The sequence below is a fragment of the Triturus cristatus genome, chromosome 3_1, assembly GCF_964204655.1.
Source record: "Triturus cristatus chromosome 3_1, aTriCri1.1, whole genome shotgun sequence".
Taxonomy (NCBI): domain Eukaryota; kingdom Metazoa; phylum Chordata; class Amphibia; order Caudata; family Salamandridae; genus Triturus; species Triturus cristatus.
In genome coordinates this window covers 1,152,882,278-1,152,908,422 of record NC_140583.1, presented here as the reverse complement: position 1 = coordinate 1,152,908,422, position 26,145 = coordinate 1,152,882,278, and the positions used below count along the sequence as shown (strand labels likewise).

The 26,145-nt window shown below is 43.0% G+C and overlaps 1 protein-coding gene and 1 pseudogene across 1 annotated transcript in view; one reads left to right on the top strand and one right to left on the bottom strand.

Annotated features, from left to right (window-relative positions):
* The window catches only part of LOC146861658 (cytochrome P450 27C1-like), a 179,781-nt gene extending 157,787 nt beyond the window's left edge, over nt 1-21,994 (top strand). Inside the window, exon 9 of the mRNA XM_085646011.1 lies at nt 21,378-21,994. Within this exon, the coding sequence (XP_085502137.1) occupies nt 21,378-21,494 (117 nt within the window). The 3' untranslated portion in view covers nt 21,495-21,994. The remainder of the gene's footprint in view (nt 1-21,377) is intronic.
* LOC146861659 (large ribosomal subunit protein eL31 pseudogene) lies at nt 20,463-20,985 on the bottom strand (annotated as a pseudogene).
* Nucleotides 21,995-26,145: the final 4,151 nt, after the last annotated feature.

Genomic DNA, 26,145 nt, shown 5'->3' with positions numbered 1-26,145 from the left:
GTTAATTATTTTGCCAGTTCACAAGTTGTTCCATCTTATCCATCCACCTGCTAAAGTAAGCAGACATATGAAGTGGCTAGTCAAGAAGGTATGTCACACAGTGGCTACTTCGTTTCTAAATGTAATATTCCACACCCCTTATTGGTCACCACGGTCCGCCACTCTAGGACTTCTTTGAGCTATTTGTAGATCATCATCCTAGATCCTCAAGGAAAAACCTTAGTAAAATCTTAAAAGAATAAATGATCACACTTGATCAAGTGATCAGCTCTGTAAATGGAAGGGGGTAAGAGAGTGCTTGGGTTCGGCCCATCATAACAGAAGAGAACCAGTCTAACACCTTGCCTTGAAGAGCTCAAAAAGTAAGAGTGGCCTCTCTACCAACATCCGAGATCGTGCAGATATCAGTAACAGCAGAGGCCAAAATGCTGTCAATGTTGAAAGACGCATGAAAACAAGACGGAACAAGGTTTTGAGTATTTTGAGACTGTGTGAGCTGAAGGCTGGGAATTTACAAAGATCTCTATGTAGTGGTAAATGTATTCAATCAAAAACATGATCATTACATATAAAAACCATCTTTTCATGCTCCTTTACATTATTCTGGGTAAAAGAGATTTGATTACTAAAGAAGACATTTTAAAAAATTTAAAATTGAAACATCAATGTGTCGAGTTAATTAACAATCATAATTTTAAGAAACTTTCAGCCCCTTTTATAACCTGGCTCTTCTATCATGGTCTTGTTTCAGATTTAGACCTTTGCCACCATGCATGAAGCAAATATCTTGATAATGTAAAAACAAGCCATCTTGTCGAGTCTGATCTAAAAACACGTAATGCATCTATGGGGCGTGAAAAAGTCAACAATCGACGAGCTGGAATAATACATTTTTTCCTCAAGTTGGCATAAAAAGGGAAGAAAAATATAAAGTGCTCTAAAGTTTCTGTACGGACACTAAACATAGGGCATAGTAAAGTTACAGTCACGTTAGTCCATCTACTTTTCAAGGCATTCAATGGGAGTACCCCAATTCTAAACTGTAGATTAAGTGTTTGTGCCTGAGGGAGTTCAACATGATCCATATAGGAATCCAACTTAAAACAACCTTTAAAATCTAGGAATCGAATGGTTAAAGTGCTAGGTGTTCTGGTTTCAGTGCAAAATTGATTAACAAGATCCCAGTACCTTTTTTTGAGCTGGGAGCCCATTCTTATTGTGATAGACTGTTAGTCATCCCACATGAATCCCAGCCCCAATTCATAAAGCCATTGCCTTACTTTCGTAAACCAAATTTGTCGCCCTGTTTGCCTATGGAGCATTAGTAACTCCTCCACTGCCTCCTTTACTTGTATCTGAGTGTTACAGGTCCAAAGTCTTATCCAAAACATTAACACTTTAAGGACAGCTGAATGGCTAATGGACCTTAACCCAAGATCCAGATGAAGTGGTATTAACGGTGTGTTCCTTGGGAGGTTTAAGATCGCTCTTAAACATTTGTTTTCAGCTACTTCTAGCTGGTTCAGGTGCTCCATCCCCCACAGTTCTGCCCCATACAAGACTACGCCATGCCCTCTGGCCCAGTGAATTTCTAAGATTGGGGATATTGGGCGATGGGGAGATTTTTTAGCTTTCTTTACTATTGTACTATCCACGTATTACAATGAAAGAACGCTCTTCTGAATTTGGGAAGTCCAATTCCGGTTCTCACTAATTCTAAGGCCCAAATAATCAAACACCTTAACCTGATCTAGATGTTGGATTCCAAGCCTCACTTTCCCCTTAGTTGACTTGTAGGGATTGGACACCATAAACTTTGTTTTGGTACAATTAATTTCCAAACCCCACTCTTTAAAGGCTGCTTCAAACTTTGTTAGCACTTTCTGAATTCCCATTGGGGTTTTCGAGATAAGCAGGGTTTCGTCTGCAAATAGAAGACCAGGGATTTGTTTACCAGCTAATTTTGGTGGGTCTCCACCACAATCATAGAGATCATTAATGAGCCTGTTCATATTCAGGGTAAAAAATGTCGGTGCTAACCCGCAACCTTGCCGTACCCCTCTTAGAGACTGGAATATTCTTAGTTAGGCTACCATCCAAGTTCCACCTGATTCTGGCATAATTTCCCTAGATGTAAAAGTACCAGGAGATGTAGTAAACCACCAGGAAGACCAAGCTCCCTAAGGGCAGCCCAGAGCTTTGAACGATCTATAGAATCAAATGCCATTTTAAGATCTAGATACATGACATACAGGTGGCCCTTTTTGATGGTAACTTCCTTCCAGATGAGCCGCAGGAACCGAAACACCTGGTCTAAAGTATCCGTGGAAGCTCTAAAGCCAGCTTGCAGGTGGGAAAGTATATTAAATTCCTCTATCCAGCTCTGTAAATGCGTTCAAATAATTTTGATCAATATTTTCTGTGATACATCTAAGAGACTGATTGGCCTGTAGTTTGATGGGTCCCCCCTTATCTCTTTTTTAAAATATTGGTATTATTTCAGCACCCTTCCACGACGCGGGGATATTCCCGCCTTTTATAATTGCTGTGAAAACTGTGTGGAGCAAAGGGCGCCATACAGCGGGCTCAGAATGATACCAATCACCTGATAATCTGTCTAATTCTGGAGCCTTCCCAGGCTGTAGTGGTGTAATCGCATTCACAGTTTCCTCCAAGGAGAAGCTAATTAAAGTTTCTACTGGTTGCTCTATGTTGCAGACACTACCTGACAGTACTATCATTTTTCATTTCATTTATCTTTATTTCGGTCACTCGGACCATAAAAGAATACAAGAAAATACAATAAAATCATGAGAATATAGGATAGATCCATGTTTCAATTGAAATTTTTAAGCAGTGCACAGTTTAGGATAAAATAAATTCATCACATTAATTCATCAACTGCAGTAAATTTGAGACAATGCATACGAGTAAACCACATTGATGTTAGAAATTTGGCAACAGCAAAAGCAATTGGAGGCGAAAGATCTGTTTTCAGTATTCTAAAAGCTTGTGAATACTGCCTAAAGCCCAGATTTCTAAGAAGAGGGCGGAGCCAGTACAACCTTGCTTTCCGATACACTGGACAGAAAAATATGACATGCAAATCTGTCTCAGGTGTATGCTTGCAAAGGGGGCATAAAGCTGTGTGGTCCGAGTGTGCCCAAAGAGCCGTATATGCCCTGAGAGGGAGGGTACAGTAGCGCCATTGCATATAGCGCTTCCTTGTGAGTGGCGGGCCCATATCATTAAAAGTCAGCTCTAGGTGGTATGAATCTTTAAAGGCCAAAAAATTGGCAGTCCGAGATCCCTCCCGCACACTCGTAAAGGCATCACGTAAGTGATGCTCATAGTATGCCTTCGAAATGATTTTACGTGAGACCCTGGGGCATGCGGTCTCAGGGTCATGCCACAGGTCTGGTCTGCCTAATAGCTCACAAGTATGCTTTATGTATGTTAGCCATGGTATTTGCATGTTTTTATAGAGTCGCAAAATCTCTGACAATTCTGCTCTATAAGCAGAGAGTTCCGGTGAAGACCAGATTTTACACCAAAAAGTCAGGGGTTTAAGGCCCAGCTCCTCTGAGATTGGTCTTAAACCCAGATCTAGTCTGAGTGGCAAAAGGGGTGTGCTTACAGGTAGGGCTGCCAGCTGCCTGAGAAAGGTATTCTCTGTTACCTGGAGCTTCTGCGATGGCATATGCCCCCAAATTTCGGCTCCATAAGTGACAGCCCCTCTGGCCTGAACTTTATAAATTTGTATACGTGGGCCAAAAGGCCTATAAGACAATCCTTTAGTCATCCTGGCAATTCCGCCCACCAACTGGGTCAATTTCATGTTTACCTTTGTTTTATGGGAATCCCAGGTCATAGACTGATTGATCACTATCCCCAGATATTCGAAGGTGTAAACCCTCTCTAATCTGGAGGACCCTATGGTGGGGCTCGCGCGCGTTGTGGGGGGCGGATTGAAGATCATATATTTAGTTTTTGCAGCATTGATCTCCAGACCGCGATCCGCACAAAAGGTCGCGAACCCATCCAGGACCCGTTGTAAACCCATAGGGGATTTGGAAAGCAGCAGGGTATCATCTGCAAACATAATTGCAGGGACCCTGCTGCCATCCAGCTTGGGGGCATCGATGTTGCTCAGGGCGCTAAGATGGTTTATAACCCCGTTGACAAAAAGGCAAAAGAGGGTCGGAGCAAGGACACAGCCTTGTCTAACCCCCCTGTCAACGGGGAAAGCGTCCGAGAGAGTGCCTCCTCTTCCGCATCTTACCTTGGCGAAATTTCCCTGGTGCAATCTTCTCAAAATTGAGAGGATGTCAGCAGGAACCCCCAAATCCATTAGCACCACCCATAGTTTATCCCTAGGCACCAGATCGAAGGCGGCACGGAGGTCCACAAAGACCGTATAAAGGCTGCCGCCCTCGATCAGCACCGTCTTCCACTATAGGAGGTTCAGGCGGAAGATTTGGTCAGTGGTAGAAATGCCTTTTCGGAACCCCGCTTGATAAGGGCTCATGATCGCAGTGTCTCAATCCAATCCTGGAGGCGGTTTAGAATAAGTCTGCCAAAGATCTTCTGAGGTACATCTATAAGACTAATAGGTCTATAGTTGGCAGGGAGCAGAGGCGAACCTTTTTTGAAAATTGGGACGATCTCTGCCCCCAGCCAAGTACCTGTCAAGGACATTCCTCCCAGGATAGCATTAAAGAGAATCGTAAAATAAGGCGACCAGACATCTGGTTCCTGTTTAAACAGGTCGCCCGGCAGTCCATCTAGCCCTGGTGCCTTTCCTGATGCCAATCCGAGCACAGCTGCACGTACCTCCTTGATTGTAAACGGCTCACCAGTCTCTGCGGGGCACTGGAATTGCCTAGAATTTGCCATGACCTCTTCAGGTAGTTTATAGAGTGATTGAAAATGGTCCTGCCATACCTTAGGTGAAATGTTAGGTTCTATGGCGGATATCAATTCCTCCGAGCCTGTATTGACACAGCGCCAAAATTTGTGCGAGTCCGCACAGGCCAGGGAGTTGGTAAGTTTGATCCATTTGTCATGTTCCCACTCATTTTTAGCATTGGAAATCAGGAGCTTATATGTTGAACGCCTTGCCCTGATTTCCACACTACTCTTCCCTTCTCGGATTGAGGTCAGGAGATCGGTTTTTGCCTTGCGGCAAGCACCATTGTACCAGAGGGGGCCAGATGTTTTTCCATTAAACCTAGTTGGTTTCTTGGTTAGGTGTACAGCGAGGATTTTAGTAAGGGCAGCATGTAACTGACCCAATTGCAGGTGTATGTCCGCGACGGTGTCTTTCATCATAAGCACCTCAACCTTTTCGAATAAGGGCACTACCTGTACATATAACTTGGGTATCTTAGCCGGATGGGAAGCTATTAGCTCCCATTTGACTCTGCGCCTATTATTATCAAGGACCAGGCTCTCCCCAGTTGCCTCCCTTTGTTTCCCCCTGGCCGTGAGCCCAGGATGGTTATAAATTAATTCTAGGGCATTATGGTCGCTATCATCCCTGATGGTGACCCAAAGATCTCTAATGTACAACCAGGAGGACCAAAACATAGTCCAGCCGTGATTCGCTGCCCGCTCTATTAAAAGTGCATCTTGCCGGGATGTCAGAATTGAACCTTCCGTTGCAGGCCCGAAGGCCATCTTTTCAAAGTTAAGGAGGTAATTTGTAGGGCCAAGGGGGACCATGTTTTTGGGGCCGGAGCCTGTGGGGGCGGTATATGCCACAAAAGATCCTCTTCCAGAGCCAAACCTTCCATAATACCTAAAAGGGGCTCGTAGTGGCAATTAAAATCTCCTCCTATAAGATAAGGGGTGCCCTCCGTGATATCATTCAAGACAAGAGCAAGCTCGTCAATGGTGGGCGACTCTTGTGTAATGTTGGTCGGCCTGGAATAGATATTAATCAGCAGGAGGCTTTGGGCATCTGGCCATTCCAACTGTACAGCAAGAATATCTGCCGTATTCGTTGGAAGGACAGCAGCCCTACAACCCAGGTCAGTGGCCACCCATATTGCAAGGCTGCCGGAAGGGCGCCCTCTACCCCCCCAAATTGCGTGTGTTGAGAATGTTGCGAAACCCGTGTGGGTAATGTCTTCTCTTGCCCATGTCTCTTGGAGCAGGCAAATGTCTTTATGTTCAATAAATGTGCTCCAGGACGGGTTATTCAATTTGTTGGCTAAGCCCGCGACATTCCAGGATAGAATCTTAAGGGGAGGAAAATTATTTGGCGCGGGGGATGGGCTCGGGTGTGCAATCTCTCCCGAGTCCTTCCTCCGAGGATGGCTTGGGCCATGGTTGTTTCCATGAATGATCAGCTCAGATGGAATAGTGGATGTAGAGTGAATAATCCCTAGGCCTCCCTCGTCATTAGCTTGGATATACACAGAGTGCTCCGTCTCCTTGGGAAGTACTAATTGGCTATTAACTGCTTTGTTCTTGTTTAAGGTCGTGAAACCGCCACCCTCCAGCGCAGACGGTCAATCTACCATATCCAAGATACTGAATCTATTGTGAGTAGGGAGATAGTCTGATCGGGGAAAGCCTACAGTCGGATACTCCCTATCAGCCCCTTGACCCCTTCTACCGCCTCTCCTATCTACTAAATACCACCCTTCCTCATCCTGTTCGATGATTGTGGGAGGATAGAAGAATGATAAGGGGAGGGTTTGGATAAAAGATCCCGGTGTAATGTGCGGCCAGCTACATATATGTGAAACTGTGCGGGGATCCCTGAAATTGATCAGTACGCAATCGCCCTGGATGGTTTTTTTGGTGTTTCCGAGCCACGGAAGTCTCCTTACCATGAGGACCTCGCTATTGACACCCAAGGGGAGTGGCCTATTTTTAGAGAGCCAGTGGATGACCTTGTTTTTCAGAGCCTCAACTGGTTCTCTTTTGGGTGGTTCCAATTCGGGAATGCCCGCTAGGATAACTGCGTATGGAGCTGCCTCAGGCGGTAGATTGACTATCCTGTGTCTACTACCTTGACCCTGCATCCGTACTGCAGGTGTAGAGTGGATGTAACGTGAGGGCTACAAGTTGGTGTGCAGAGTGGAATCCAGGGCCTGGGTGTTTGAGGCATGGATAATCTGGGAAGGTGTGAATGTACAAGCTTTTGTGGACAGCAGCCATCCCTAACTGAGGGTGCTGCTGTGGGATTCAAATTTGCACTAGCTGTTTTAGAAACATCCACTAGATGATCGATTCCATTTTGGAAATTAATTAAGCGTGATTCCAGGTTTGCAAGGCGATCTATTAGGGGAGTGAGCAGTTAATTCATTAAAGATTTTATATCTGAGAGAGAAACCATCCACAGGTGGTGTAACATTGGAGCTAAGTGGTCTGTGGCCCTGGGTTAGAGATGTATCTGGCCCCATGCAAGGCACACCCTGTTGGTTGACTTCGCCACTCGGGTTGTGCTTTGGAATTTTGGGCCTACGCCCCCCTACATTTTGAGCCCTTCTTTTTCTTTTGGGAATTGCTCCCTCCCGATCCCCCTGTGTTAAGTGTGTAATTAAATTGGTACTATCAGCGGTGATGGCCTCAATGGCAGTACCTATTTTGCGAATAGTTTGAGCAGGGGGAAACCTGCATGATGCAGAGGATAATATGCTGAGGTCAGCAGGAGCAGGGGTGTCACAATCTGCAATAGATGGGGTCGAACGGTTTAACTCCAATGGCACAGGGGTGCCAGGTTCCCCCCCCCCCAGCAGAAGTAACAATTTCTGGCAGTTGTACAGGGGAAGTAACATGGGTGAGAGGGCCCAATGACGATCTTCTGACCCAGTCGATTTCCAGAGAAATACGCCTCTCTAGGGTTGTTATTTCATCAATCAGCAAAGAACCAGCCTTAGCAAAGTACATGTCCAAAGTACCTGTGGGCTTTGCTGCGACCTGCGCTGTTTTGCTCCGAGTTTCTCTGGCAGACATGTTCCGTGCTGTGCTCTTCAAAGCGGAGCCTTACGATTTCTGTCGTACGTAGGGATTTGGCCCTGTCCCTGCTTCTCCCGTACTCGAACGGCCTCAAACGGCCCGCTCTTTGCCCGGTCTTCGCCCCGATCTGCGCCCCGCTCGCGTCCCGCTCACGCGATAATGGGCGTGACTTTTATAACGGGAGGAGGAGGGGCCGGGACGAGGCACCAGGTGCGATGTCCGAGAGCGTTGCAGGGCACCCTGGGCCTCGCAGTCCCGGCGACGATGGCAGCCTTCAAAGGGTAGGTAGCGCTATGTACAATTATCCAGCAGCTCCTCCAGAGTCTAAAAGCAGCTAAAATGCTAGGTCCAAAGTCCACGCCTGCGAGCGGCTCCCACGAAGCGGGGGCCGCGAGGCGTTATGAAGGAAGAGTTGATTGGGAGGAGGGGCCGGGAAGAGGCACCAGGTGCGATGTCCGAGAACTTTGCAGGGCACCCTGGGCCTCGCAGTCCCGGCGACGATGGCAGCCTTCAAAGGGTAGGTAGCGCTATGTACAATTATCCAGAATGGGTGTGGCTCCAGTCAGCAAGGCTGAGCCAATAAACAAGTAGAACTAACAGAGATGCCAGTGCTGACGAATAATTTGAGATATTTGGCCGTAGAAAACAAAAGAGAACGACTACGGACGTACCAATAAATGATATTTAATCGCGAAGAATCTATTTTTACAATGATTTGATTTGTCACTAAAGAATGATCTGGACACACAACGTAATGAAGACAAATATACACAAAAAAGGAGAGTTAAGGGACAACAGTTGAAACCACAAGATCAAACCCTACAACGAGACACTCAACATCATTGAGGAGATTCTTTTCTCAACCACCTGTGATTACCAAACACCACGGAATCTAGCAATGGAGTGCATCTCCCTGGCCCTGACTAAGTATTTCTTCTTATATGAGGACACATTCTACCTGCAGAAGCATGGGACCAGAATAGGGAGTACTTTCGCTCCCAGTTTGGCTGCTCTCTAAGTACACCATCTGGAGACCTGCAAGATCCTACATCATGACAACCCTTTCAGGCATAACATCAAGACCTGGAAGAGGTATATTCATGATGTGCTGGTCATCTGGGAAGGAGACATTCCATCGACCGAGGAGTTCATGAGATGGTTCAACCAGCAAAATACTTTTCTAAAGTTCATCAACACTACTTGAAGCGATAATCTAGTATTTCTAGATTTAAACATATACCCGGATGGGGGCACACTGAAAACCACCACACATTTTAAGCCAACTGCTGAGAACTGTCTGTTACTGTACAACAGTTTTCATCCACCTCACCTACGGGCAGTTCCTCCGTCTTCGGAGGAACTGCACCGAACTAATTAACTACAAAGCATAAGCTTCTGATTTGAAGACAAAGCTCTCCAACAGGAACTATCCCGTCCGAATTATTGACAGAGCAATGAAGAGGGCTCGGAATAATAACAGGGAGGCCCTGTTGGAAGATAAGTACATAAGGATCAAGAGGCCAGACCCATCTGGGTGACATCCTACAACACTCATTCCAACGAAATGTCAAAAATTGTCAACAAACATTGGAGGATCCTCAACTGCGGCAAACGAAATCTTGAAATACCATTGTTTGCACACAAAAGAGGCAGAAACCTGAAAGACATGCTCGTTCACACACAACCACGCTCAAGCACAGTCACAACCAGTGAAAACACTACTCTTCAACCCATCCAAGGCCACCACCCGTGTGGCAACTACAGCACTTGTCATCTCACCAAGAAGAGCAGACAGATGAAGTTTAGGAATGGCAGTGAATGGGAGCATAAAAAAATTACAAACTGGAATAGCCGGAACGTCATTTACATGATCACATCACATGCCCCTTCAGATTAGAGTATATTGGAATGACCTCACTACTGGTCAAAATCCGCATTGGGGAACATAAAAGTAATGTCCGATGCAAGAAAAGCACAACTAAAATGGCGACACACTATCCGTCTGAAACCCATACGGTGAACGACCTACAATGGACAGTCATAGAGCAAATACAATCTGAAAGCTGTCTGCTGGAAAAAGAACAACAATGGGTGTTCCGTCTGGGCACCCATATAACGGGCCTCAATGATAATATACCGTGGAGCCATTTTTCTTGAATAAAATAAGTATCCGATACCACCCTGGACACACATTTACTAAGTGTCCCTCATTAACGATCTAGTAATCACAATTTGGCAATCCGGTAATCCAGACAATGACACTTGTAATACTAACACCTACCCACAGAATACACCTGCCATTATCGTTAATGATCGCCTAGGTATTGTGGCCCCCCCATTTAATACAACATCGGGCGTTTCCCTCCACCCCTCCTTACCCCTCCCACTTTCTTGTGGGCTCATACTATACCATTGTAAAACATGGTTGTAAGAATCACGAACCATAGCTTTGTTCCACTACTAATATCTCCAGTATGAATTTTCGAGGAAATTAAGTATAATATAAATGAGAGCTCCTCCCGGCCTGACCACTTCCACGGAGCCGCGAGGGTGGACGACAATACGAGGTAGTACCCTGGTACATGTAAGTACGGCATAGCCGCATCGCATAGGCCACTTCTGTTCTCATCTTAAAGGACTTCCGACACCTACCTTATGCACTAATCTTTATCTACAGATTGCAAATAGCACCTGGTCCCCATCATTTTTAAGGCTCATGATACCACTGCCTTCAATACAGCAAGTATTGATTCCTTTCTTGGCAATACTTTTCCAATTACTAAACTCCTCAGTCACAGCAAGGACTACCTTGGGACATATTTCGTATAGTGTGTGTGTTTTTTGTTATGTCTGTGCGTCTTGTAACAGTCTCTTTTTTACAGGACACTGCACCGGCATGAGTATTTCACAGGTTACTCTATGAATAGGCACTGTATGTATCACTTTTGCAGGTCACGATTGCTACAACCGGAGTCATTTTACATACCTGATGATTTTTATATATTGTTTCTCTTTTTCAGATTGTACTTAAGGAATTACCTTTTTGCAAATCAGATTGAGACCATTGTGTCGTATTCGTAGCATTTACTATCTGCCTACACTGAGCATCTAATCATTGTTGACATTGTCACACATTTCATGTGAGTAGGGTAGGGATCTGTGTACCCATCCTGAAGAAGAAACAGCATGCTTCGAAACATGCTGACACACACAGGAGGTCTTGTACATTAACACAACACTACTCCGCCTCACACCTTTTAATAATACCGCACCAAGGCATATTACATTTTTCTACTCCACAGGTGCTAGGTATTTTTTAACATTCACTTATCACTCACTCCTGACCCTACCACTCACCCTCTCTCACTCTACACAGTGAAAACATCAGTGCTCTGGTAGTAGCAAGCCATGTTCCGTAGAGGGACGCGAAGACCCCTATGATGAAGCATCACACCAAGGGCCCTTTTGGTGTGTGAGGGGTATTTAAGAAACACAATGTGCTTCCCACCAATGTAGGAAACACACTTGACTCATGATCAAACATCATCCATCGCAATCTCTCATGGGTGGATCCTTTTGTTTATAAATAATTGTACGGGGAGGTCGAATCCACCCTAGGTGTTCATGTAGGACACCAACTCTCCACTCCCTCCTTTGGTATTTATTGCCTGCTATGTTAGACTGGCTTACTTTTTCTTCTCCCCTCGACCCCCACCCCCCAAAGCGGGATGTTCCTGACTAATAGACCTGTATTCTCCAATCCCAACTGCAAATTTACTAATACACTTTTGGATATCACCCATATTAGCCTCACGTTTGTCAAGTCTGTACATGATTGGTAGAAGGTTCTTTAGCAGTATATTGTCCAAATGATTCTTTAGAGTTTCTAAATCTTGCTCGGAATTGTAGAGGCTACTGAGGCTCAAGGTATAGTTTGAGATCCTGGTGGAACTCTTGGTACAGTTATGGTGCTTTTGAACCCCTCCTGTGTTGACAGCTTTGTTATTTTTTGATCTGGTACCTAGTGGGGGGTTTGAGTGTTTTGTTTTCCTCTTCCTTTTAGATGGTAGAGCCATTGTTGAGGACGTAGTAGAACTTGGTGGAGAAGGGTGCTCCATAGGGGCTGACTGGTCTGAGGATTTTTGTGTACTCGTTGGAATTTCCGTCTCAGTGACCCCAGGTACTCTATTTGGGGTGTGGTCCAAATTTATGGCAAATTTACGGCAGTAAGTGCCATAAATCACCAGCCATAGACAACCGCCACTAATATTTCTTTATCCAAGGCTCAAGCAGCACGGGTTAGAAAACAGTCTAGGGTCGAGTTTTGTAGAGACTTAAGTGTCTTAAGTGTACTTTCCATATCACCCGTTTGCTTATGTTTAGACATTTGGTTAAGAACAACCCAGCCCACAGACGAGTGTAGCATGACTTAGTACAAGGGCACGGGTAAGCTTACTTGGCGTCTATTGTAGACTCAATTGTAGACTCCCCCAGCCAGTTTAGCTCGAGCTCCAGTTTCTTCTACTTATAGTTGGGCTGCTCTCAATCCGCTTCTGTTTACGCACTTTTTGTTTATAGCTGACCCAAACGTATCAATCTGTAACGGTCTCAGAATAGTAGCAGTAGCAGCGACAGAGGCGTGCTTTATTTCTTAACATAGTTGCTAAGTCTCAGATTAGCCCTCAAAAACCCAACTTACTTATCCCCACAAGAGCTTCAGATTTAGAGTACTGGCGATAAGGTATGATAGTTTAGATTTCAGTTTATCCAGGCACAAACAAAGAAAAAAGAACTCGCTCCCAGTTGCTTGAAGCCACAGACAAGACTCTTCAGATGGGTGGCCAGGCCGCCTTATCTGGTCTAAGACGGGCGCAGATGGGCCCGCCTTTAGCCCTGGCTTGGTCCGGCGTGGCCCGATCACGCCTGCGCACATTCCATGCTGCAGTAGCCCGGCAGTGCCTTTATGCTTCTCTGGGTGCTGATGTCCCACGTCGCTCTTCCTGGCGGAGTGCACTTGGGGGCTGTAGTCCCCGGTTAGGGTGGCAGTGCGGCGGTGGACGAAGGTTGCTGTAGGGGCTCCCGCGCTCCACGTCGTGCCTCCTGGCGCAAATGCACTTGGGGACTGTAGGCCCCAGTTAGGGCGGTGTTGGAAGAAGGTTGCTGTAGGGGCTCCCTCTATGATTTTTGCTAGAAAAGGGAGGAATGCGATAGACTTATAAATCTCTAAGATGAAAGGATCAACTGTTGGCTTTTTCAAGCGAGGTAAGATAATGGATGATTGCCAATAGTTGCAACACTTCCATTGGAGATGGAGGGATTATAGAGCATATTTACCCGCTTAACGAACGTTTAACTGAGTTCTTTAATCCGTTTAATAAGACCGATTGAAACTCATCCAGATAAAATAACAAGACGTTTTTTATTTCATTTGATTCTCTGTAAAAGTTTGAAATCACAAAAAATATTTGGTATGGTAGTTGCAGTTTGTGTAGGTAGATGTAGTGATTAAAGGGTGCTGACCAGTAAAAAGTGCAAAATTCAGATAGGCAAGAGCAGAGTTGAAGAGAATGAGTATCTGATGAGCCACAAGAATAGGGGGTTTCTGTAGCAATATTCCTGGCCAATTCTATTTGCTCAAAGTTATATGCGTTTCATATAGCTTTTTATCTGTGTAAGATATCTTCATTTTGTTATTGGTCATATGGTTGCTGAGCCATGTGGGTTGCAACTGCATGCAATGTATTTTTATTTTTTTTACTTCCTTGACGCAAGTAAAAATCCAAGGAGCCGATGGATATGCACGATGACGACCATTCGGAGGTTTAATAGGAATGGTAGTATCCAAAGTAAAGTTGATCATGTTATAAAAAATGTATTGCATGGCTATCAGGATCACCATTTAGAACCACAAGATGATGCAAGTAAAGATGGAATACCTTTTCGCGTGGTGGTGAACCTAGGTTCAACCTTCTTAGGCTCTTGGATGGCTAGCTTAAGCAGAGGAGAAGCCAGATGTGGAAGCGATCATGAAGTGGTAGTAGAGATGGAGGCTTCCCTCCTCAGCTCTCAGCCATTCAAGGAAATAACTGTTTCACAACATACTACTCGCCAAAATGCTCTCATACTTTAATAGACCACACAGGCGTAAGGTGAACTGTATTAAGGCCCAGCACCACTGGTTTAATAAAGAATGTAAAATAGCCCGCAGACTTCTAGGGGAGGCTATTAGATCAGGAGACTCGTGCAGAGTACGAAATGCTTGGAAAATCTAAAAGAAGGTGCAGGAAAATGCCTAAAATACCGTAGGATGATAATAGATGGCAGGATCTTAAACTAGCATGCACCAGGAACAACTCCCAACGTTTCTGGAATTTGGTAAAATGGGGTAGGGGTGGAGTCTCATTGCCCCCCCAAAATCATGTAGCACCAGACTCCTGGGTTAACCATTTTACCTCACAATACGCCAGTGATGATGGTGAGGCTTACAAGCTTTTCCCCACCCATTTTTAGTTTACTAACAAGGTCTTTGATTTAGCAGATGTAAGAGCTGCCCTTAAGTGTACATATATAATACAGTTTATTTCGGGCACTGCCCATAAAACCCAATCAATCAATACAACGTACAGAATGAATACTCTAGAATACTTTGCAGAAAAGATCATAAGATGTAATGTCATACTATAAAACCGGATTAAAAATTAATATATCAATAAAAGAGAAAAAGTCATCATTTAAACAGCTGGATTAAAAAGGCTATGGATACAAAAATTACACAATTAAGTTACTATTAACATTGTTACTTTCAGGAAATTCATATATTTACACCTGAGAAGGTGTGCAAAAGGGCAATCGTTATAAGTTTAGACAGAATTGGAAAAGAAAACAAGGTACAGCAGTATGTATACTTGTGTACATTTTTCCTTATAATTCTCTGATAGAGTAAATGTGAGGGGTACATGAGCAGCTGACATGGAAAGTGGTGTGGTCCCGTTAGGTGTATAGGAACCTCTAACCTCCTCTAGGGTAGAGCGCTCTGCCACGTTCTTCTGGGGACATTGATAAAGACTACTAAAGTGAGTTTCCCAAGTTGCAGGCATTATCACTAGTACTAAAGGGTTACAATTAGGAGGGTTCGCCGCTACGAGTTTCCCTTAGTGTAATTTCAGGGGTAGAGCGCCAGGTATTGACATTATTCCCGCCGATATCTTCCTACATGACAAGGCTAAATGGAGTAGGTATATAATGCTATTGGTGAACGTGATTGCCCTTGGTTCCCTCATTCCGCATTCCAGGAGACGGGGGGGGGGGGGCATGGGGGGGAGATTATCCCAGTATACAAAAAGGTGACAAGTCTCTGCCAGAAACTACAGGCCAATAAGCTTAGTTGATTCTATTCAAAAGGTGGTATCCCACCTTGTCCTGGCAAAGGTCCAAGAGTGGATAGATGCTGACGATATCTTAACCCCATCACAGGGGGGTTTCTGGGTACGTATCTGCACCATAGACCAGGTCTTTCGTTTTATTCTAATATACTGGCGGTCCGTAGTTCTTGGCAAGAGCAGCATGTATACTGCCTTTGTCAACCTTAAGTCAGCCTTTTACCTGGACTCTCGTAACAAATTTTGGGCGGTGCTACAGGAGTTGGGAATGCCCATGGACCTGCTCTCTCTTATTGCCCGCCTTCAAGAAAAAAACTTTGCTCAAATACGTTGGGGCTCACAGTGGAATGTAACTGATCCTTTTCCCGTAGAGAAGTGAGTGCGCCAAGGATGGGTTATGACACCTACATTATTCTCCCTTTTTATTAATGGAATTGCATTTTTTTTTTAACTACTATACCTACTGATGCACCGGTTTTAGCAGGCACACAGATTACAATTTTAATGTTTGCTGACAACGAGCTTATTATCTCAAAAACTCCTAGTGGTTTACAGCGTGCGTTGTTACTTTTTGAAGACTTTTGTTCTCTACGAGGCCTAAAAATGAATGCAGAAAAGACTACGTTTATGACTTTTCAACAGCACAGAACATTCACGGGTAGTATATTTGGATGGGACACCTTTAGAACAGGTAGACTCATTCACTTACCTAGGAATCATCTTGCAGACGGAATTGAGATTGAGGCCTCATGTTGATATTATGACATTGAAATCTCGACAGTTAGCTGGTGTCCTATACAAGGAATTTAAAACGTCTCTGACGAAGCCAGTCATGCCGGTGATACAGATTTATAATGCGAAAGTAAAAAGCTCGGTACTATGTGAGGCAGAACAGTGGGGTTTTGAGAAACTTACTCAGCTAGCTACAGTAGAAAATAGGTTCCTCCGAATGATCACCACCCTACCACGAAGCCCTCCTGTGTTACCCTTGCTGAATGACCTAGGTAGGAAAGCATTGGTAGATGTAGACAGGCTACGCTCAATCATATGTTGGTGCAGAATCTGGTGCACCCTGGAACCTGTGCTGCTGATCTTAGGGATATTATGAAGGCAGATCACTTCCGTAAAATTAGCTGGCTATGTGACATTAAAGATGCCTTGATCAGCATGGGTCTGCCGAACCTGTGGGGAATCCTATCTAGTACCCAGTTTCCATCAAAAGACATTATTAAGGCATGATATTGGGATCTGGTTGAACAAAATACCATTAGAAAAGGTGATAGTACAATGCTGACGGGGAGTTTTTTAACATTTAAACCTTGGCCAAGGCTTGATCACTATTGGGACGCAATATCAAAACCTTTTGATCGCAAACTATGTCCAATTCATAGTGGGTTCCTTACCATTAAAGTCTTTCATTGTAAAATGGGCTAAATTAAGTGATAGCAAATGTCCCATTTGCACCGATCAAGAAGAAACCTACTCCCATGTATTGTGTCTGCCCTGCCTATGCTGGCCCTCGCGAAGTATGGCTTGTGCAGACCTGCAGGAATTTGGATACCAGACAAAGTAGTGTTGCCCTGAGAATGCTGTGTACTGATGCATCTCCCCGTTATGGAATCCCTGTAGCCAAGTTCTTGGGTTGGATGTGGACCATAAGATCACAAATACTGTCTGCGAACAGTTGAACTTGGATTTATGTCCACTCGTGGAAATAGACATCGGCACCTTATCCCTGAGCTTTGGTATTTTTTTACAGCCTTCATTGTTTATTTTTACTCTTTTCGTAACTTCCCCTGTTGCTGCTTTTATCTTATGAGCTTGTTTTCTTAATGAATTAGGATGATTTAATCTCTTGTATGATTACTTGCGCATGATTTTAAAATATATATATTTTTTAACTCATTGTTTTATTCTCATAAATTTTATTCCATGTAACAATGCTTTTATGACATGAATTGTCGAATAAAGCTTATTTGAATTTGGTAAAAATGTAATACCTTTTCGTGTGGTGGTGAGCCTAGGTTCAACCTTCCCAGGCAGGCTCTTGGACGGCTCACTTTTTAGCGTAGCAGAGGTGAAGCCAGATGTGGAAAGCGATCATGTAGTGATATTTCCACAAGTTGAAAGGTATCCTGAACCACGATACAACAACAGCCAGAAAAAATTTAAATCAAATATATGATCGTCAATATGGGTGGGTCTAGAAAATTGCATCTTGGGCAATCGGAATAATTTTCCCAGATGTTAGTCACCCAGGAGTAGCACATTGGATAACTGTAAGCAGATGACAGAAATGATTTCAAGTACAGACACAATACTGGAAGATTCATGGGTAATATAAATTTAAATAGTTTTGACATTAAAAATGGGACTGGTGACTATATTGAATGCAAGCAGCTTAAGGTTAAATAATATCCAGTGAGAGAAGAGAAATGTGAACAGACATTTTACAGATCACTCTGCTATGCCACCACCAGAGCGTTATGGTCTATCCTTGCATAAAATGTTGTAGCTCTGAAAAAAACCTCAGCAAAGTTAGTGCAGAATCATCTTTTAGCCATGTGAAAAAACAGTGCATCAAATTAATTGTCTAGTATGAGATCAAGATCTTTCCCCGCATCTGTACGGAGAGAGCATGGGTTCAAGAGAGTATAGGTAATGTGAGATGGAGAACTGTGTCTCTGAGAGTAGATGGGAGCCCCAGCAGGCATTGCACATGCAGATATAGTTACAGAATCGGATGGCAGCCAGGATCACAGCTTTGTCCTGAAGGTTTTTAGGGAAGCCAGATCAAGGATGAAACTTGTGCAAACAGAAATTAGGCACAAGGTAAATAAAAGTGATCTGGCTAAAAATAGTTGCAATTCACAAACTGTTCCTACCGTACTAGTAGAAGTCCAACTAAGAGACAGGAGGTTATTGAGTCTATAAGTGCAGGCGGAACCTGGTTGTCCTAGCTGGCTACTGTGCCCTGTGCCTGGTGAGTGCACAGAAGGTGCACACGGGCTTGCATTTGGCACGCATTTGTGCATTTTATTAAATTCATTCTTGAATCCAGCCTCAGCCGTGAGGAAAAAAACTCTGTATTTAAACGTGGCATATACAAAGATTCCTAATTCACAAAAACAGTTCTCTCCTATATCTACAGTGGTTTAGTGACTTCAAAAATAGCTCATTGCTAGATGAATAGTGATTTTGATTGCTGCATATTATCGTAAAAGTGATATCTCCGTTCTTTAATAAGTAAAAGCTCATTCCAGAACAGAGACTGCTGATTTCATGATGACTGTTGCGCTAAGATTTGCAGATTTATAACTTGCTGGAGCGTCACTGTTTCCTTACTGTTCTCTTGGTTTACCCATGTCTAGGTTTGAGGGATATGCTTCTATTTTCTTAATGTTTGGACTATTCCATAATGGAGAAGGAAATGATACTTATAGACATTTCACTTGCAGCGCACTTTCCTGCCATCTAGTGTTGGGCTCAGACTGTTACAGGTTGTTTAGTTCAGGAGTTTTGGTTTTGGTTTGACTAATGACTCTTTCTCACTTTGCTAAAATCCACAAGGCATCAGTGTCCAGACTCCAGCATAATGTTTTTTTCTGACATCGGGTTCGCCTATGGAGGCCCACCACCCCACAATACGGGCAGGCTATGCAGAGAAATGGAATGCTTTCTTCATTGCAGTGAACAAACTAATGTAGCTTCACTCACTGCATATTTATTACATGTATTTCTCTCCTTTTTTCTGTTAAAGTAGGCCTTGCCTACTCCTACATCTATATGCATTTGTTGGCACTAGTTGCATATTCACAAAACATGTAATTCATTTTACTTTTGAAAATTACAATCATTAAAGTTTCCATTAAAGGGTTAAGGAGAGTTATCCCACCTAATAATCCCCTTATGATCCCCTTATGCTAACTTGGGATCTCAGTCTTAATGAGACAAAGTACACGTTTTGAGCAATTATGCTTCTGCTTATTCATTGCCTTACCATGGAAAATGGTAGTTCTTTTATCAATCACTTCTCTACCTACCGGTAATAAAATCAATGTGCTGCTCCTAGAAAAACTTTTCATCCAAGTCCACAAAGACAATGGAGCCTTATGTACAAGTCCATAGTCCTTTCCAAAGGTTTTATCACCTTTTTCTTCTCAATACATTTGCACCTTTCCCCTGCAATCTTCCAAAGAGTGCAAATAAATACTGCATTTACTAATTATGATAAGTGCATTCACATGGTACATTAACAGCTTAAGCTTTTGTGCAAAACAAAATAGTTCCTTGACTCCTTTTTTCCCCACCCACCTTGCACAGCTATTTCAAAGAGAGCATGGTGAGATGGATTGCGCAATGCACTGCTATGCATGCAAACAGAGAACTCGTAGACATTTAAGGTTTGTATAACCTAGAAAAAAAGAGTCACCAAGATTTTCCATGGCAATATCACACTTATGGACATTTTCATAGCTACAACTTGATTGTCTGCTCATAACTTAACTAAACACTACTGTGGGGACATTCATACAATAAAGTATGTCCAAGCGACCCAATTCAATACATCTTGTAGACACAAAATGTAACCTGTAACCACTGTTTCTAGCTTGGCGAGATGTAGCCACCCACCTGCCATGTGAATGGTAAAAAATACTTGATAGTGGGCTTTACTAAGCCTTACTTACTTTACTTTACTTCACTTGATTAAGCAGGCCCACTTATTGGGATGGGACACATACAATCATTTAACTAAAGGATGTTTAATATTCTGAACCCAAGACCTCATTGGAGGACAGTGCACGACATGTCAATCTACAATACGACAAGCTGCAAAAAATTGATTAGCATTCACATTTTCCTTCGCCATTACGGTTGTCCTTTTTTAATTAATAAACAACCACGTTAAACAAGGGGGATATTTTTGTAAATTGGTTTATTAGATTGTTACTGGGGACTTATAGTTAAAATGTTATATTTGACTGATACTCCTGGGCATTCTGGGGCAGTTGAATTTAAAGGAGCAGTGCCAGATTGTCAAAGTAATAGCTGATACCTTTACAAATTGTTTCTGTCTCAGTTTTTCTACTTGGAAGGTTATTTCTTTTTTTTTTTTTTTTTTTTTTCATTTTTTGATTTTTATTTCAAGACAGGATAACTTCAGTTTTCATCAACGTTGACTGTCTGGAGACCTTTAAATGTGGTGACTGGTACATAAGTGACCAATGTGTATAGCTTGTTGGGTGAATCTTCATCCTCATTGCGTTTCCTGGATAGGCGCACACGCATGCGGTATGGAACATTTCTGATTCCTTTAGCCCAAACTGCTTTGTTCAGCCTGGTGTCTATGCGCACATCTGGAGTTTTCCAAATTTTAAAATTCTAGCTATGAAAATGTGTTTTGAGATCATGCAAATAGATATATTCTGATGCTCAAATAAGAAACTCATCATCAATAACGAATTGCAAGTATGTAACTTTTCATCCCACTTGATTTTAGATTTTTTGTTATGACTAATGTGAGCCTTAATTTTTGGAATTTCTGGGATTGAGAATGATCATGGTGGTAAGCAGATACTTATAATCATGCCAAATATTACTATTTTACATTTGTAAATGATAATGTTAACGCCATGCGTGCTGAGTTTGCATTTCTAGCGATACTATTTGTTACTTAGAGTGTATGTGGTTGTCATTGTTTGCACAAGAGGGAGAATTTAAGGATAGCTGCTAACAATATACAATTTGTATTCATTGTTTGTACATTAATCTTGTGTTGATAGCTTAAAATTAGGGCCCTTGTGAATGAATGTGAAACAGGTGACATAAATTGTACATCTAAACAACTATAGATCCACATATTTGGTGATGAACATAATGGTTTCAGACTACGATTAACCCAACACATTAGCTGGTAACATTAGAACTCATAAAAACGTAAAATCTACAAAATGTATTACAGAGCAATCTTGGCACCATCCATTTTGTACCCTTTGGTTCAACTAAAGCATCTATCACTTTTTTCAGCTGCTCCAGAAATTTGAGATCAAGACTTGTCCAAAAACAAAAGAAGTTAAGGCAAAAACCCATGGACTTCTAGCCCCTGGTGATTCCATCAACGTGAGGTTCTGTGACCGGAAGTGAGACCTGATGCCTTCAAACATTTTAGTGGCCTGCTGTAAGGTGGGGTTCTTCACTGACTTGCCAAGGATCTGCCAGAGCTCTGCTCCACTGAAAGGATGCTCGAACTTCTCTTCTGCATACCTGGAAATCTTTCTAGATGAAATCAAAAGACATTACTTGGTTTTTTAAAAATTATAAATGGGCTGTATATATATATATATATATATAGCTGTAGACTGTGTGGTAATAAAGATGAGTATCTGCAAACACTTGTATATAGAATCTGGCATGGAACTGTTTGAAACGGGGGTTAATATTTATTTATATTCATTCCTTGGAGATGTGGCTGTCAAGTCAGAGCAATCATATCTTTGTTTTTTTAGTAAGCCTTTTATGTCTTTGTTTTGTCACAAATTGTTGTCCACATACTGATGTAGGGAATGCATTATGGCCACCTTAGGGGTTTTATTCAAGAGCAGTCTGTGTGGTAACATCCTGAATAAAGCTGATCTGTTTATGTAGTTAATGGCTTTCACGCTCCTGATGTAGGTCACTACCACAGCCCTTGCTTGGCCCATTCCGTTCCATCAAAGTCTAAAATGATGTGGAAAGACTACTTTCTATAGATTAGAATAATGGTACATTGCCAATTTGTTTTGTGTACATTAGTTTTGTGTACATTAAGACTAGAGGCCCATTATATATCTCTCTTGCAAGCCCAATGCCCTCTCTTACCGTCTGTATAGAGCAGAATCGATGTAGCAGTCGCATTTCTGAACTGAGAACAAAGAGTGCTTGGCTCTTATGAGCAATTGTTCTCTAAGGGTTCACCTAATGCGCTCCTATTACTCTGCACAAGAATAGCTTTTTTTTTTATCTTCCAGGGTAAGTTCCGCAGGAGGCATGTTTGTTGTGTAACTCCAAAGATCATCAGTAAGTAAACTAAGTCCTCATAAGGTTGCTAAAGACAAGAGTTCACACGAATAAGTAGTGAACCCCAGCTCATCTCTAAGTTTACCCTTTCAGTTGGAATGTGATGTCTTTATTTGTAAGATTGAATCTGCAAGGCAAAGAAGAGCATTCTTCAACTATCTTGTGACTTGCTTGCACCTTACATTGAACTGAGGTTTTCCGAGCTAGGCTGGTGTACTTGTACATGGACGTTCTCTAGACACCATGTAATTGAACAGGTGTTGGCTAAACAGCTCCAGAATGTCGCTCACATTTCTGTTAGACTCCTATACTTTTGTCATTTTAATTGCACACAAGTTTATCTCGAAGTTGAGTTGCCGCCTGTCAGCTCAGAGCAGCATCTATGTACTGTGGTGAATAACTTCATTTGCTTTCTACATTGAGAAAGTAGAATCTTGACTTTGGAGTTTGAGCATAATTGTAAGTGCTACTTCAGGTTAGTCTGCCACATGTGTTTTTTTCAGACCAAAGTATGATTGTACTGTTTCAGGGACACTACAGATAGGAAGTGAAAGAAAATTGGAATTTTGAAACAACATATCCTTTCAAGTCAACATATATTTTGTGGGGCATGCCCTGAAAAATTATGTCTACTTGCTCAGTACTTTACCAGATGTATGCAGCCTTTTGGTCAGTAGAGGACATCAGATTCTCATATGTTAAGATACTGAATCCCATAGTGTCCTAGACTGGGGCAAAGCATTTATGTCTCCATTACTTTGAGAGAGTTCCTCCATGTGTGTGCTGGTTGGACGTCTTTTTACTGACCGTAAGGCAGAATGCAATTGGCAGACTACTGAGCAAGCAATCCTAGTTTTTATGTCCCATTCTTTCAGCCACGATTATTTATGCTTCACAATGCAACCACTTAGGAAAAACAACAGTAAAATATGACTCCAGAACCCATGTGTGTCATACTTACTTTTTTGTATTGAGTGTACAAAACCCTAGATTAAAAAAAAATGTTTTTAAAGATGTTTTCAAAGTTTTCTCAGCCCTGTACCGTAGGGGTCTAATGTATCTTGGGGCAAATACAGAAGCCATTGGATTTTCTCATACTAACTGTGAATAATGATATTTGTTTTTCTTTCTTTGTTGTGGCAAGAGTTCTCAACAAAATACTGAAATAGCCTAGAAGATCCCATGCAGGAAATTACATTCTCATTGTGGGTGAGCATTCTTATCAGTAAGAGCATGCCAGCTAACTTTACCTGCTCCCAGTGTGAAGAGACATGGAGAACGGAACCCAAAGTGTTGTCTTGCGTCATAACAAACATAGTTGAAGATATTGGTTTAGTTGTTTGGCTTGCTGGTCTCTCTTTTTTAGGTCGAGCGCAGCGCACATGCGCTGCTCTAAGAAAACGACCTCTTCGAATCACTCTGGACTTTTCACGCGCTGCGTGTGGTTTTTTTTCTGCATTATTTAAATTGGTCTTTGCGTGTGTTTTTCTAAAAAGACAGCACGCAATTGGGCAAAGGTGGCTGCATGTCCAACCTTTCCCAGTAAATGTATCCGCCTACGGCTTGCGGTTGCGAGCAGGGGCGCCATCTGTTCGGGGTCATGTCACCATCTGTTTTTAATTAGCGCGTTCGCCGCGCTGCCGTGCTCACTCGCCCCCTCTTCTCTCTCACGCTATTCTTTTTAACTAACCCTCCCTTCACATGCAAACGCACAGCCCTGCCAATGCTTTGTTTGCAATGAGAAACTTGTGCATTCGCCGTCATGCTAGGCCTGTTGCTGTTGACTTGTAGAAGGAGGAAGGCAGCAGAATCGTGTTTTGACAGTGGCGGCCGAGGCAGAGCTAGCGAGGCCTCTGCTTACACACACGGCTTCTGATTTTCTCTACTGTGCTCACTTTCTGATTTGGTACTGGCATTATATAATGCAATCTTAACTTTAAGGCAAGCACCCACTTAATCTTATGTTTGACCTCACAACTGCAGGTTCGAACCCCAGCGCGTCTGCTTAGCCTTTCATCCTACTAGAGGCAACAGACTAACATTCATTTGGTTGGCAATAAACATCTGTTACTCGGCACCAAGATGCAGCATACTCCAACCCCGCCTTCACTGGGATAACTCACTTTCGCCTCCTTTCAATTCGGCTCCTGATTTTCTATACTGTGCTCGCTTTCTGATTTGGTACTGGCATTATATAATCCAATTTAAACTTCAAGGCAAGCACCCTATTAATCTTATATTTCACCTCCCAACCGGAAGTTCAAACCCCAGCGCGTCTGCTCAGCCTTTCATCCTACTAAAGGCCGACAAACTAATTTACATTGATTTGGTTGGCAATAAACATCTGTTACTCGGCACCAAGATGCAGCATACTCCAGCCCTGCCTTCACTTACACACTGGGATATCTCACTTTCGCCTCCTTTCAATTCAACTCCTGTTTTTCTATACTATGCTCGCTTTCTGGTTTGGTACTGATTTAGTACTGGCATTATATAACAGGAGCCAGCAGCGTGCAGGGTGCCATCTGTTTTGGGTCAGGTTTCATTTCCATACCTTGCCGCTTTCATTAGAAGGCGCATCCCCTCCACCCTACCTCCACAAGAGTACGCTTTCATTTTTTCTAAAACACAAAGGAACAGAAACAAAATCAATTACGGTGACATCTTACTTTTCAGCGGAATCGTCGGCACCGTCAAATGAGTGGGCCTTGGCCAACAAGACTACCCTGGAAGGCAACAAGCAGCTGCTACAGTTGTTAAAGCTCCTTAAAGGCCTCTCATGTCTTGGGGAGGAAGCGAACGATCCTCGTTGGGTTTCAGTAAATAGCTACATTGTGATGCTTAACCATTTGTTGACTTGATGATCATGCTTCTGGTTAAACAAAACAGAAGAACATTAGCAATCAGCATTTTACCCTAACTGTTGTGGAGAAAAACCAAACATCTACAGCAGGTAGGCACAGTGTAACTCTACAGAGTGCATCTTTTCGCTCCCCCACCGCAGAAATCTGCAAGCACTTCTTCTTTCATTCCTTTTTATTTTTTGCATTATGTAGCGCCAATGAAGGTATCAATGCACTTTACATAAGTACTAGTTCCATTACAGAAATCTGCCCAGTGGGTGATAATGTGCTGCATGGCTAAACACTTATAAGGTCCCAAAGGCGAGACCTATTGGCTATGCCAATGCTTGTTTCTTTTGTCAGCAAATGTAGCGGTTCTGTCTGACTTTGAAAATAAGGGAGACTCTGCCAAGACACTTGTGTAGAAGCCCCTACCGTGGGAAAAAAGCAGGAACTCCCTTGAGTGAGGGCTCCAACAAAGGTTTCGCCTTGATTGTGTAATATATTCAGCCTTTTTGAACCGAGCCCTGGTGTTCCTTCTCCACACTCAAACTCTGTCTCCCCCTCATCCTTGAACCACAGTGCACTAAAATGTAAACACATGCCTTTAATGCAGATTTTATAAGCCATTTTACACGTCCGGCATTCTGAAAAAGTTGTAATCCGCACGGCTGGATGTGATCTGGATACTCTTTGATATTGTGCTGCCTGGACAGATAACATACAACCGCTGTGTACTCCATTTGGATGAATTACAAAGTTGGGTCTGCCTCAGCCCAGTCAGAGTTGCAGTGCTGTACTGCGTTGCGTCAAGGGGTGAGAGAAAAACAGCACCATATCTACTAAGATGTGACTTTTTTTCTCACCCCCACCAGTGGTGCTCTTTAGGCTGCCAT